The sequence below is a fragment of the Musca vetustissima genome, unplaced genomic scaffold, assembly GCF_032173495.1.
Source record: "Musca vetustissima isolate MV318-11 ecotype Yass unplaced genomic scaffold, APGP_CSIRO_Mvet_v1 utg41848, whole genome shotgun sequence".
In the NCBI taxonomy this organism is placed as follows: Eukaryota; Metazoa; Arthropoda; class Insecta; order Diptera; family Muscidae; genus Musca; species Musca vetustissima.
In genome coordinates, this window is record NW_026880481.1 from 53,272 (window position 1) to 69,139 (window position 15,868).

Consider the following 15,868-nt stretch of genomic DNA (forward strand, 5'->3'; position numbering starts at 1 on the left):
CTTGTTTCTAAACTGCTTACTTAGACCATAGTAGCATCTGTTGGCGATCACAAACCTTCTCCGAATTTCAAAACTGATGTCATTCTTTTTATTTATGGCGGTATCAAGGTATATACAATCTTTAACTACGTCGAAGCTGTAGTTCTCAAGTTCCACAGTTGGTCCGAGTCTACTGGACGTCGTGCACGTTGATACCATCAGCTTAGTCTTCTCGCCGTTTACTGCCAGACCCACTTTGAATCAAACTTTACACAATCTATTACCTTTACGAAGCCTAGATAAAGTCCGAAGGTGGGACCTGTCGGCCCTCTCCTTCTTGTACCTCTCAAACAATGGGTCAATATTTTATAAACTTGTAAATTTAATATAAAGCTAATTGAATAACATACACCTTATATAAAGATATAGCTGCCATATACAGTGGCTCCATCGAATAATCGGACAAGTGGTTGTCAGATATAATAATGCTATACATTTCAAAAAAAAATTGTATAAATGTTTAGTTTTTTTCGCTTTTATTTACACATTACTTACTTATATTTCTGAACAATACAAAAAACAACAACTTTTCTAGTGATAACAGTAAATTTCGTCAGGAAAACATAATTAACTCAATTTATTGTGTTCAACGCAAAATCGGACAAAGCAAAGTATCAATGTTAAAAAATGAAAAAATCGAGAAATTAATATTTAGTTGCATATCCTTTGTTGTCCAGAACGGCCTGTAAACGCATCGGTATTGATTTGAACAAATTCGGGCATACCTCCGGCTCTATGGAGTTCCACGATTCCAGTAAAGTCTCCTTAAGCTGTACTAAGGAGTTAAATTTTTTTTATACACTCTTCTAGCTATTTCTTCCCAAAGATGCTCAATTACGTTAAGGTCTGGGCTCTGTGCAGGTGTTTGTATAAGTTTTGAGCAGTTATGGATCAACCAAAGCTTTGCAACACCTGATGTGTGCTTGGGATCTTGATAAAAGGCAAAGTTGTTCGCGATACCCAATTTGTCTGCACTTTGCTTTACATTTTGTTTTAAAATGTTGAGGTAGACAAATTGGTCCATTTTACCATCAATAAAATGCAAATTGCCTACTCCCACACACGACATGCAGCCCCAAACCATAACAGAACCTCCTCCGTGCTTATCAGTGGTTTTTGTATTCTTATGATTAAATTCAGCATTTGGCTTACGCCACACATACATCTTTCCATCTGACCCGTGCAAATTAAATTTGCTTTCGTCAGTAAACAGAACCTTAATATAATGAAAACTATCAATAGAAATGTATTTTAAGATGATCTATCATCAAATTACCTGCTTCCAAAAATCTTCTGGTTTTAGTAAATATATATTTTCGTCCGATTTAATGTAATTGGTGCACCAAAGACCCTATATATATTTCGATTTGCACGGAATTTGGCATAGCGTACTGAATTGCGTCTAGAATGACGTGTGTAAATTTTCGAGAAAATCGGATTCTGAACACATTGTAGTCTATATTCCTCATTGAGTTTTTAGCAATGAGAACATCTTCAGATAAAAATATATTGCAAATTTCGGTTTAATTCACCATGAGTTCTCCGTCGCATATATCTTGTTTATCCAAAATTAGCGATTTTTCTCCCCATGGTTAGCGATTTTATAGAAAATGTCGAAATTATAGCCACCTTTTTGTTTATGTTGTCAACACTATGACCTAACACAGCATAAGCGGTGCCGTGCTTCGGTGGTTGGAATTTGGCGCTCAGTAAATTTGTTTACCATCGTGGGGTTTGTTGTTCTTCTGTCTTTGGTTTCCCATACAATAAAAGAAAAAGAACATTCAACAAAGCACATTACATCAAATCGAAATAAATTTACTAAAGAAGAATCATTAAATAAAAATTAAATTAAAACATATATATAATAGCCCTTGCATTTACAACAAATAGTGACTAATTATAAAAGCAGACCAAAAAACAAAATTCGTTTTAAAAATACGCAGAATATGTCGTCGCAAACAAGTTCCAATTTTGGCCAGACACATTGTACGCCTAATGTGTGTGTCGTCTGACAGTGTGCCTTGTGTCTCGAATTTAGGCATTTTTTTTTTTGTTATGTGATGTGAATGATTTTTGTTATTGGCTTTAATTGAATCAATATTATGTGATTCTTATGTTTTTTTTCGTTTTTTTAATTATTCTGTGATTTTGTTAACGAATAAAAAATCATTTTTTAAACATGGATCCACTTTTAAAACAAGTAAGTTTTATGTTAAATATAGTATAAGATAAAAAATATTTGAATTTTTCGCAATTTCAATTACCATTAAAACGAAACGATAGCATTCGGGACAATATTTTTTCAAAGTAATAATCATACCCAACACCACACTGTGGTACAGTGTCTTATGGCTTTGTGAATACACATGTTTGCAAAATGCAACAGCAAACGTGATAGAGGTCGTGTACACGTTGGGCAAAAGTCGCGCGTCTTGTGTTTATACCCTTCACCACACTGTGGTACAAGGTATTATGTCTTTGTGCATATGTTTGTAACAGGCAAAAGGAAACGAGATAGACCCATAGTTCCTTTTGAGAATATGCATAGAATCACTTGCTGAGTCGATTTATGCATGTCCGTCCATCGTCTGTCCGTCTGTTGGTGTTAAATTGTAAACAAAGTACAGGTCGCATTTACAATCCGATTTGGATGAAATTTGGCACAGCTCACTTGTTTGGCCCAAGGACGAACCCTACTGAAATTGGGGAAAATCGGTTCAGATTTAGATATAGTTCCCATATATAGTTTCGTCCGATTTAAGGTAAATGGTGCACCAAAGACCCTATATATCTGTCGATTTGCACGAAATTTGGTATAACGTACTGAATTAAGCCTAGAATGATGTCTGCCAAGTTTCGTGAAAATCGGTACAGATTTAGATATAGCTCCCATATATAGCTTCGTCCGATTTCATGTAAATGATGCACCAAAGTCCCTATTTATCATTCGATTTGCGCGAAATTTGGCATAACGTACTGAATTGAGCCTAGAAGTATGTCTTTCAAGTTTCGTCAAAATCGGTCCAGATTTAAATATAGCTCCCATATATAGCTTCGTCCGATTTCATGTAAATTGTGCACCAAAGTCCCTATATATCCTTCGATTTGACCATTATTTATAAAATTTTGTGGAGACATTTGTTACCCAAAAATAACCCAATGTACCAAATATCAGCGAATTCGCTAGAAAAACACGCTCAAAAATCCCAAAATGTCGAAAATTGAGCGGTACCCTTATATGGGAGCTATGCATAAACATGGACCGATATAGCCCATCTTCGAACTTAACCTGCCTGCAGACAAAAGACGACTCTATGCATCAAATTTTGCACAACGTACAAAATTGAGCATAGAATTACGTAGTTGCGTTTTCTAGAAGTACAGACATAACCCGACGGTTGACCTAGTGATATTTATTTGAAGTCGGTTTACATACTTTTGTCCCAATGTAACAAACGAATGACATGTTTATGGATAGATCTAGGTAGATACACATTTCCAATTTCATGTTAATAGTCCTGTTTGATATACCCATAGTGGTGAAGGGTATCATATAGTCGGCCCCGTCCGGCTTTACTCTTTTCCTTACTGGTTTTTATTGCATCTATGGTAGCGGCATTTTTTATTTTGCAACGAGTATCGTACCAAAAAAAAAAATGTGTTTATATTTATTGATCGTAAACAAATTTAGACTTGAATTAAAAAAAAATTATGCTGATATATATATATATATATATATATAGTAAAACAAATATTTTTACCTTACTACATGAAGGTAAAAGAAATATTAAGTATCTCGGAGTTATCCCGGATATTTCGGCACCATATTGAATATGCATGCGACAAAGCTACAACAACATTAAGATCACTAATGCCAATTAAAGGTAGGCGATCCAAATAAAATCTGCCGAATAAAACATATTGTATAAATGTGTGATACGACCTATTTTATCTTGCGAATCGCCAGCCTGGTCCAAAGCCGCTAAATGCCATTCAAACAAAATGCAAATACAGTATTTTTCGGTTGACTGCACATCAAAATTTGCACAATTTTTTGTTCAATTAACCGAGGAACCAATTATCCGATACCCGCTTAATTGAACTGTTTGTTCAATAACAGAAATCAGGCATAATTGGGCGAAATTAATTTCTAACGTTATTGTCAAATACAAATTTAACATTTTTTTTAACACTTTTTTCGCGGTTGTTCCTTAGCAATAAACAAATGCTTTCAATTAGTAGAGATGTACCCTAGTGTTTTTCATAAATGATGTCAAATATGTATGTAAAACCAGTAAGCAAGGTAATAAAGTCGGACTGGGTCGACTATATGATACTCTCCACCACTTTGATGTATTCTGTATGTATCCTAATAGACGTCGCTCTTCGAAGAAACATTAACATGAAATTGAACGAACATAAATAAGTGATATTTATATATATATAAGTTTGGTGCACCATTTATGTACCTAAAATCGGACGAAAATATATATGGGAGCAATATATAAATAATACCAACTTCAATGAAACTTGTCAGAGATTAATTAATATTAACTTCAGTTCATGGTACAAAATTATGTGCCAAATGAACAAAATATGTATGGGAGCTATATCTATAGCAGAATCGATTTTCACGAAACTTACGCTATGCAAAATTACGCGCAAATCTAAAAAAATTAGAAAATATATATGGAGGCTATATTTAAATCTGAAAAAATTTTCACGAAACTTAGCACACATCATTGTAGACTTTATTCAGTACGCTATGCCAAATAACGTGCAAATCGAAAGATTTATAGCGACTGTTGTGCACCATTTACATTAAATCGGCAGAAAAAATATATGGGAGCTATATCTAAATCTGAACCGGTTTCCACGAAACTTAACACACGACATGCTAGATTTAATTCAGTACGCTATGCAAAATTTCGTGCAAATCGAAAAATATATAGGGGCTTTGGTTCGTATGAACTAAATATATATATATATATATATATTTACATTAATTTAATTTCCGGGTTTTGTAGTAAGCTAAATTATAATTTGAAACCAATATAGTAGCAGTAGGCACTTTTCAGTCAGCATTTTAAAATTTATAGCAGTAAAGTTGTTAAACTAAATGTTTAACCTACTTTTCTTACCACTACATACAACTGATTACACTATGCGGCAAAATAAAGTAAATACCTAGAGATGGTATTTACAGGGTAAATACCCAAGGGGTGGGTAAATACCGGGTAAATAAACATTTGTGGGTATTTACTATATTGAATCGGTAATACAACATCTTACACCCTATTTCCGGGTTTCTGTTATCAAATCAATTTAGAATATATAGATTTACGATACTTTAAAGACGTGAGTAAATACTTGGGTAAATACCCGAGTATTTACACTAAAATTGGGTATAAACTTATTAACAGCCGAACCACTTGGCACAGCTGGCCAATATTTTGCTTATACGTTTTTAATGTCAATGCAAATATTGAAATGGAAAATGGGGTCCCTGGGTCTAAGTTTTGATATAGCCCCCAGCCAGCCACCAAATTGGCTGTAATTTGGCATAGAGAGTTCTCTTTGGGTACTAAATATCCATGCAAATATGTATCGATGTAGGTTCACGTTTTCTGGTAGCCCCCATACAAAGGCACCCCTATTTTGAGTATTTACCCAAAAATTGGGTTTAAACTCATTAACTGGCAAACCACTTAACATAGGCGGCCAAATTTTTTGGATAAATACTCGGGTATTTACCCACGTATTTAAAGTATCGTAAAAGTATCCATTCTAAATCGATTTGATAAAAAAAAAACGGAAATAGGGTGTAAGATGTTGTATAGTAAATACCCAAATAAATACCCACAAATGGGTATTTACCCAATTCACAGGGGAATTTACCCTCTGTCCATGTCTATAAATACCCTAGGACGAAATTTTTTTTAACTAAAAAGTTCACTAATGGCGTAGTTGTCTTTTTGGGTTCTTTATATTTTTGTCAAGGAGAGCTTCATATCGAAAACGCTATTGCCGAATGTACCCCATGCCAAAGGTGCCTCAGTCTCCCCTAATCGGAAAATTGCAGAATAATGTCTGTTAAATTTAATTGAAATCGGTTCAAATTTAGATATAAGTCTCGTATCTATTTTCAAAGTTTTCTCCGATTGCGACGATTTTTTTCAAAATTGTGCTACTACAGCGCACACTATTATCGACTATTATTAATGATATATCTTGTTTTTGTTGCCTACTTTCAGGAGGATAAATTAACTGAACAACCAACTTCAACAAGATACATCATGGATGGAAACAATCCAAATCACCACGACACAAAATCGTCATCACCTCTGCCATCTACCTCAAAAGACAGCAAATGTGTACGCTTTAGAAAAGCCATATTCTCACCATGGTACAAAGAAATCTCAGTGGAACCCACAATGTTCCTGTATATGTTCGCTTTTATGATTACCTCAGTCGTGGAGCAGGACTTCTTCCTGCAAAAAGCCTGTCGGGTCAATAACAATTTCACCGATGAAATCTGCGAACACATCAAGGACAGTGAAAATGCCGAATACAAGAAACAAGTTCAAATTACCACAGCCTGGTTCCTGCAATGGGAATCGATATCGGCACATGTCTTCCCAATTATATTGGCCCTGTTTTTGGGTTCATTTTCGGATCGTCGCGGACGGAAATTCCCCTTATTGATGGGTTTGTGTGGAAAATTCATTTACTCTGTAATGATTGTGGTTAATGCACGAATGAAATCGTGGCCCGTCGAATATATCCTCTACACGGCCACATTGCCCAGCGCTTTGACGGGAGCAGATGTTGCAATATTTGCCTCATGTTTTGCATATATTTCGGATATATCGACACTGAAAAATCGAACATTGAGAGTTACAATTTTGGATGTGGTCTATTTGAGTGCTATGCCCACCGGTGTGGCCTTGGGTTCATATCTGTTCTATAATCATTTTAATCGTTCCTATGCCAATATGTTTACACTGAACGCTTCACTGTTGGCGTTGTCCATAATTTATACAATTATTAATCTAAAGGTAAGGAATATTAGACGCGATGTTTAGCTCTGATATTTTGTTTCAGTTTTTTCTTTCTTTTCCGTCCTTCGTTCCATGAAAAGTAAACTAAATGCCACAAGACGAAATTTTTTGACTCCCAAATTATACACAAAAATGTTTCTTATAAGATTTTAGATAGGGTCCGCCAAAGACAAGAAATCGGACGATAAAAACATACGAATATCGATTTCTCGCCTTTGAGGGTCATATTTGCAATCTTATGAGCAACATTTTTATTGAATATTTGGAGGCTCAAAATCTTGTTTTGTGGTATTTTAGTTCACGGTTCATGAAAATAAGGACGAACAAGATGATCAAAAATACAAAAATATTCAGCTTTAGATTTGACTGCAGAAATATCATCTCAGAAATAACCTGCAATGGTCGCATAAAGGGATACCACGATTTTTCTTCGTGGACTTTAGAGTTACCAGCAATCACTTTCTGATTCGATTTATGCATGACCGTCCGTCTGTTCATGTTAAATTGTAAACAAAGCACAGGTCACATTTTTGATTCGAATTGAATGAAATTTGGCACAGCTCACTTATTTGGCCCAAGGACGAACCCCATTGAAAAATCGGTTCTGATTTAGATATAGCTCCCATACATATTTTTTGTCCGATTTTACGTAACTGGTGTACCAAAGTACTTATAAATCTTTGGCACAACGTGCTAACTTAAGTCTAGAATGATGTGTGTTAAGTTGCCTGAAAATCGTTTCCGATTTAGATATAGCTCCCATATATATTTTCGTCTGATTTTATGTAAATGGTGTACCAAAGTCCCTACATATATTTCGATTTGAAAGAAATTTGGCATAGCGTATTGAATTAAGTCTAGAATGATGTGTGTTAAGCTTCCTGAACATCAGTTCAGATTTAGATATAGCTCCTAATATAATATTTTTTGTTCGATTTAAGGTAAATGATGCACCAAAGTCCCTATATATATATTGATTTGCACGAAATTTGGCATAACGCACTGGATTAAGTCTAGAATGATGTGTGTTAGGTTTCCTGAAAATCGGTTCCGTTTTAGATATAGCTCCCATCAGGGACGTACGCAGGGGGCGGCCCGGGCCCCCCTCGAATTGAATTTTTTTTCACAGTAAATTTTTGTTTGCAACAGCGATTTTTTCATTTTGTACTACCGGCCCCCCAATGAAATCCTGTGTACGTTGCTGGCTCCCATATATATTTCGTCCGATTTTAGGTAAATGGTGTACCAATGTTACTATATATCTTTTGATTTGCACGAAATGTTGCATAGCGCACTGGATTAAATCTAGAATGATGTGTGTTAGGTTTCCTGAAAATCGGCTCAGATTTAGCTCCCATATATATTTTCGTCCGATTCAATGTAAATGGTATACCAAAGTCCCTATATATCTTTCGATTTGCACGAAATTCGACATAGCGTATTGAATTAAGCCCAGAATGATGTGTATTAAGTTTCCTGAAAATCCGTTCAGATTTAGATATAGCTTCCGTATATATTTTCTTCCGATTTTTTCTGTTTTTTATTTATTTATGATTTCAATTTATATCTTTTATATTCCTTGTATTTCATTTTCTAGTGGCAAACAACAGAAAAACAACGTTCCCTTCGAGAATTGGGTTGGTGTGGCTTTTTCGGTGATTTCTTCGATAAACAACATGTTGTCGATTCCATTGCTGTTCTAACCAAGAAACGACCCGGAAATCGTAGAAGCTTTTTGATAATCCTACTCATTACCATGGCCCTGTATACGTTCCAGAGAGATGAGGGACAATATCTTTACATTTATACTGCATTTAAGTTCCAATGGGGTGTCGATGTCTATAGTACATTTAAAACGGTTAAGTCGTCCGCCTATGTGCTGGCTATGTTGGTTGGCGTGCCGTTAATGAATAAAGTATTTGGCTGGAAAGATACCGTAAGATTCACCATTGCTACTAAGTACTATTATTGTTTATCTGTAACAATTTCAATTGCCATTTTTTGTAGATTATTATTTTCATTGGCGCTTGGGCCCATGCCATTGCTCGTTTGTTCTTTTATTTTGCCGAAACGGGCCTAATCTTCTATGTGGGAGCTATTGTTTGCAGTTTGGGTCCCATTGTTGGGCCCATGATTCGTGCAATGACCTCGAAAATTGTACCCATTTCGGAGAGGGGTAAAGTGTTTGCTTTACTTTCGGTATGCGATAATGCTGTACCATTTATAAGCGGTGTTTGCTATTCGCAAGTGTATAAGGCCACTCTGAACGATGAAGGCAAAGGTGGTGATGGCATATTTTTATTGACCATTGCCACCCAAATGGGCGTGTTTATTCTAGTACTGTAAGTAATTGCGAAATACACAACGACTGTTTTCTTTTCTACATCATCAAATATTTACTTCCTCTTTGTAACAGATCTATACACATTATATTGGGCGATAGGCTATTGGAAGTGCCGGAAATTAGTGAAAGCGAGAAAACTATTGTTAGAGATGCAGCTGTCGTACGACACACAGATGAACATAACAATCAAATAGATAATGTTAAGCAGAACTAACGGCAACAGTATTTTGTATACGTTTTAATAGAAAAAAGCTGCATTAGTTGTATGAATTAGTTGGGTTAGTTTAAATATGTTTGTCACACAATGGGAAGAAAAAGACACAACAACAAAATACTAAAAAATCCTCGAAAGTTGGTTGTTTTTAACAGAACGTTTTACATTTAAGTAATGATTGACATAGAATTATGATTTTTAATATAATATTATATGTTTCTGTAGAAAATAGTTTACATTGTAATTATTTTAGATTTTTTGTACACAATATGTATCCTATTTTTATTTTTATAATAAAGTTGTAATAATCAAAAAAAAATATGGACAATTTCAATAAAAATAACGTGCGGAAGGTAAGTAAAAATTGAATACTGCAACATTTATTTTGGAGTAAAAACAAAAAATTGTCTGTTTGTGTTGTCGACACATATATACCTTCGGTCTGTACCCTATGCCAAATTTCGTTCAAATGGAGGGATATACAGGGACATTGGCGCACCATTTACATTAAATCGGAAGAAAATATATGGGAACTATATCTAAATCTCAAACGATTTTCATTCAAGTCTCAACACATTGTTCGAATCGAATGAAAGATAGGGGCTTTGGTGCAACATTTACATTAAATCCGAAAAAAATATATATGGGGGTATATCGAAATCTGAACCGATTTTCAGGAAATTTAGCACACATCATTCAAGATTCAATTTAGTACGCTGAACTATATCTAAATCGGAACCGATTTTTCCCAATGTCAATAGGATTAGTCCATGGGCCAAGCAAGTTATATGTGCCAAATTTCATCCAATTTGGATCATAAATGCAAACTGTACGGAATGCATAAATCGACTTAGAAAGTGATCCTATGCATATTCTCAAAAGGAACCATGAGTTATCTAGTGTCCTTTTGCTTGTTACACACAAATTCACAAATATATAATACCCTGTACCACAGTGTGGAGAAGGCTATAAGAAGGGTATAATATTGTGTTGCTGAATTAATTTTTATTGATTTCAACTATAAAATTTAATGTGGTTTTGGAAAGTTCCGCTAACGAAGTAGCGGGCATATGCTAGTAATATATAAAATAGGACCTGACCTTTATATGGGACGCAATGTCAAGAAATGGACGAATATATATTGAAAATTAGCTGCAAAAATGTTTTGCGCCCTTCAGTAACATGAAATGCCAAATTGAAGCTCCTTCGGTTGGAAAATGCGGATACAATTTTCAAAATCCCGAATGTGAGCAGATTCCGTTATATGGAGGTTATACTAAAGCTTGGACATATATATCGCAGTATTAATAACAAATATCCAAGGGGTAGTAGTAATATATGTGCAAAATTACAAAGCTTTATCGTAAATATTGTGATAGCTATTGTGATTTCAATAGACATGCCGACATACTTATTTAATGTACACTACAATAATACCTACCCATATTTTGATACCGTTGTGTTTCAGTAAAAACATTAATATTTTCTTTACAAATGCTTTATTAAGAAAAATCAAAGTTAGACGTGTAAAGGTTAAGAGCGGCACTTGTGGCTCAATATTTTTTAAATAAATTTTTCGTTGAAGAATAATATAATTGTATAAAAACAAAAATAAGTCCCTTGTTCTTTACCGGGAAAACGTCACTACTTCTTCTTGCTTAGGGTTCGTTGCTTCTCAGCGTGTTCGACAACTTTTTCATCGACATAAAGACCTTTGCGGCGTCTCACACTGTCCATGTAGAGTTTGGCACGATTGGCCGAATCAGCTTTTTCACCATAATGGGTGAATTCCTCTTCGGTTGTGGGTACCCAAAAGGGATCGATGTCAATTACCTGTTGGAGAGAAAGTTGAATCATTTAAATTTTAATTTGATAAGTATTAAATATCATTTAAAGTTTTAAATTTATTGTGTATTAATATCTAATAATTGTATATACCGATATAAAGGAATTGCAGTTTTGATTCCAATTCATAATATCGCTGTTTAGCTCCAAGATCGGCATAAATCGAAAATCCACATTTTTGGGTGTGAAAAATGCAGATTCCGATTGAAAATCTTTAAAAGTTCCTCTGTTCCTTGCAAGGTGTGAGTAAATTGAAAACTAAAAACACATTTTCTGCAAAATCGATATTTTGATTTATGCCGTTCTTGCAGCAAATGAGCGATATGATGTCCTCCTCCACAACGTTTCTAAAGGTCATTGTCATATGACCATGGCTGGCCATCTTATCTCAAGTGCCATAACAAATTGCCATTGTCGGAATAAACGGATCTAAATAGCAGTCCTAAAATAGCAATGGCAAATGTCATACTAGATATTTCCTAAAAACAATAACAACAATATGATACCTTTAAATGGAAATTTGCTCAGATAGGATAACGGAAACAGCAGGATATTGACTGGACAACAATGAGTGTCAAAAGGCACAAATCTATTTGAATGACTTAAGGAAATATTAATGAAATTAAGTGTAAAAGAATTTATCCCAAATGGTAGGGATGGAGAGAGAGAGAGCGAGTGAGATATGCTCTCTAGTTCGTAGAAGAAGTTCAAATGTCATATTTTATATTTGTATTGTTATTCCTTTTTGTAGGTATTATTCGGAAGGGATCACAGCTAGTGGTAGTCAGTCATACAAAGGATTTGGTAATTTCAAGTGTCCACTTCAAATGTGTTTCCTTTTGTTCAAGAATCATTCATGGTAGGATTAACGTACGTGATTTTACAGCAATCTACGTTCAGGGTGATGTTTGTTCTTGTCATGTGTTACTGGCTGTCCCGGGGATAACAGCAGGATATAACAACTTTTAAAATTTGTCTGAATATTGTGTTTTACATAGATATTTTAAGATTGCAGAGGATTGTTGTTTGTGTTTTAGCGCCGGATTAAGGTACATGGACTTGTGTGTTCCATTGCAATTGAAAGGCATAAATAGGAAATCAATAGACATCATATTGTAGTTGAATTAGTTTACTTACATTTGCAATAAGGTCTATTGTCAAATTGTTGAGTTTTATTCAAATTTCGGTCACTGTAATCCGTCGATGGATTTAAAATTTTTCAAAATTTGAATATTTGGGCGGGATGTTAGCTGATAGACCTCATCTTTGTGCAGCAAGACAGATGGACGGACATTTGTAAATCGGATACAAATTGTCTAAAACGGATTCTGTCCAAAGACATATGGGGCCAAAAACCAATATTTCGATTAGGTGAATTTCCATCGTATTATCCATAAAACTGTGGGCATAATCAGTTTTCACGAGGTAAATATTCAAAAACCTATAATCGTTCGGAATTTAATATGGTGTTAGGCCATGATAAATTTCCGTCAGGAGAAAACGACGTGTGACTATTGAACGGGGACTATGTAAAAATATGAAAAAAATAGTGAAGAAGATGTTTATCCACCGCGGTATTAGCGGCAACCAGAGGTTGGAATGAACTTGATATTTGATAAATTATTTGTATGGCGTCCGCGAATAGATCGTCAGCTATTGGTTGGAATGTGCAGCTAGGATATTTAATATATTGAACTAATTTAAATCCCATACAAGAATAAAATAGTATTCTAAAGAGTGATTTTTAAAAGATATATGAAAGATAAAAAAACATAAAATTCAAAAAATGCTTGAAATCTTTATTTGAATCGATAGTTCGGTCCGTTAATATACGGTACACATAGTTTAATGTTTGATGATTATGTTATGCCAATGTTGACCGCGAATACGCCTCAAATGGTCCAACAAATCGCTAAAAATCGACCATAAAACTGTTTTAAACCATTTACACAAAGCTGGATTCAAACAGAAGCTCGATGTTTGAGTGCCACACCAATTAACAGAAAAAATAGGATGGATCGAATTTCCATCTACGAAACCTTGGCCAAACGGAATGAGATAGACAAATTTATTAAACGGATGGTGACTGAAGATGAGAAATTGATCACATACCCACATAACCCTGTGCGAAAACGTCGACCAAACCAGGACTAACGGCCAGGAAGGTTCTGCTATTCATTTGGTGGGACTGGAAGGGGATTATTTATTATTAGTTTCTTCCATATGGCCAAATGCTAAATTCTGATCTTTACTGTCAACAACTGGACCGTTTGAAGATAGCAATTGCCCAAGTGTGTTGCAATTTGGGGGTGTGTACCTAGGAGTTGTAGCAATGAATATGCAAATTTGAATACCTCTATCTTAAATATTGCAAATTCTGTCGTGACTTCGAAAGACGGATAGGAATGTCTAAATCAACATAGAACCAGTAAGGAAAGTAGTAAAGTCGACTGGACCGACTATATGATACTCTTCACCACTTTGGGTATATTCTACATATGTATCCTAACAGATGACGCGTCTTTGTTATATATCTATATTTGAACCGATTTCAAGGAAACTTTCCAGAGATTAATTTATATTACTTCAGTACGTTGTGTCAATCGGCCTAGCTATGGATCTTTTGCGAAGCTTAGCAACATCATTTAAGACATAATTAAGTACCATATACCAAAATTCGTGCAAATTGAAAGATATATAGGAACTTTGGTGCACCAATTACATAAAATCGGACGAAAATATATATGGGAGCTATTTTTAAATCTGAACCGATTTTCACGAAACTTAGCACACGTCATTCTAGCCTTAATTCAGTACACTATGACAAATTTCGTGCAAATGGAATGATTTTCAGGTACTTTGGTGCACCAATTACTTAAAATCTGATCAAAATACATATGTGAACTATATCATCATTCTAGACTTAATTCAGTACGCTATGCCAAAATTCGTGCAATTTAAAAAAATTCCAGGGACTATGGTGCACCGATTACCTAAAATCGGGCATATCTATATATGGGAGCTATATCTAAATCTTAACCGATTTTCATGAAACTTAGCACACATTATTATAGACGCAATTCAGTACGCTATGCCAAATTTCGGGCAAATCGAAAGATATATAGTGTCTTTGGTGCACCAATTACTTAAAATCGGATGAAAATATATATGGGAGCTAGGGGAGACTGGGGCACCTTCGGCACTTTTTTTTAGAGCTCTATATCTCAGTACTTATTCAACATATATAACAACTTTATGGCTGATTATTGTCCTCTGACACTTAATTATAAAAAATAGTCCCAAAAAGATATACAAAAATAGTATTAGTTAAAAAATTTTACAGTTTTGTAAAAAAAGTCAAATTCGCCGAATGTGCCCCAACCCGGGGTAGCTTCGGCATTTGATGGGGCACATTCGGCGCCACAGTCATAGCCGGGTAATTGTCATCGCTATCAGTCTGGTTGAAATAAAGGCACTATTTGGTTTTAATACGCCACACAATGTTTGAATTATAGGGCTTTAATTTCTAGCGACGGACGTTTACATCTCAAGGTCGCATACACCATCAGAAATATGGTTTTTCTATCGCATTTTCGTCAATACAAGCATGTTTGATCTTATATATGCAATTTCGAACCATATTAAAGGATTAGTTTTAAAGACAAACACAAAAAATATTTTAAGGAAATAATATTGCACTATCTGTATATGGCCGAATGTGCCCCACTTTAAAATGCCGAATGTACCCCAAATGGTCTTTTTATAGTTTTTTTCATTTTTTTCGATCAGATTTGTAAAAACAGTATATTTTTAAATATTTTTATAATAATACACATCGTAGTTAACCACTTTTTAATAATATTGTCTTAAAAATTTTAAAAGTTTTATCACGAAATACTTACGAAATGGAATTGAAATATTACAGAAACATCTATAAAAACACAAAAACCTATGTATCTAAATAAGCTTATTAGCTAGAAATTTCAAACTTTGTGTCAGTTATTTATTTCGATATTCGATACCTATGTATCGATACTAGTGATGTACGGTGAGAGCTTCATATCGAAAACGCGATTGCCGAAGGTGCCCCGATGCCGAAGGTGCCCCAGTCTCCCCTATATCTAAATTCGAACAGATTGTAACGAAACTTTGCACACATCATTCTAAACTTAATTCAGTATCCTATGCCAAAATTCGTGCAAATCAAAAGATTTCTATGTACTTTATTGGACTATTTACCTAAAATCGGGCGAAGCTATATATAGGAGCTATATCTAAATCTGAACCGATATTAATTAAACTTTGCACACATCATTCTAGACTTAATTTGATACGCTGTGCCAAACTTCGTCCAAATCAAAA

The 15,868-nt window shown here is 34.7% G+C and overlaps 2 protein-coding genes across 2 annotated transcripts in view; one reads left to right on the top strand and one right to left on the bottom strand.

Annotated features, from left to right (window-relative positions):
- The first annotated feature begins 2,221 nt into the window (after positions 1 to 2,221).
- On the top strand, positions 2,222 to 9,661 carry LOC133326156 (probable peptidoglycan muropeptide transporter SLC46). Its single transcript, XM_061534835.1, has 5 exons — positions 2,222 to 2,242; positions 6,297 to 7,100; positions 8,701 to 9,039; positions 9,111 to 9,445; positions 9,520 to 9,661. Exons 1-5 carry the CDS (start codon positions 2,222 to 2,224, stop codon positions 9,659 to 9,661), a joined length of 1,641 nt encoding a protein of 546 aa, XP_061390819.1.
- A 1,644-nt stretch (positions 9,662 to 11,305) lies between these two features.
- LOC133326157 (elongation factor-like GTPase 1) overlaps positions 11,306 to 15,868 on the bottom strand; it is a 58,005-nt gene continuing 53,442 nt past the window's right edge. Inside the window, exon 2 of the mRNA XM_061534836.1 lies at positions 11,306 to 11,494. Within this exon, the coding sequence (XP_061390820.1) occupies positions 11,306 to 11,494 (189 nt within the window). The remainder of the gene's footprint in view (positions 11,495 to 15,868) is intronic.

Coding starts and splice junctions, on each gene's coding strand:
- LOC133326156 (XM_061534835.1), top strand. CDS start 2,222: ATGGATCCACTTTTAAAACAA. Junction 7,101..8,700: donor ATACAATTATTAATCTAAAG/GTAAGGAATATT, acceptor TTCATTTTCTAG/TGGCAAACAACAGAAAAACA. Junction 9,446..9,519: donor GGCGTGTTTATTCTAGTACT/GTAAGTAATTGC, acceptor TCTTTGTAACAG/ATCTATACACATTATATTGG.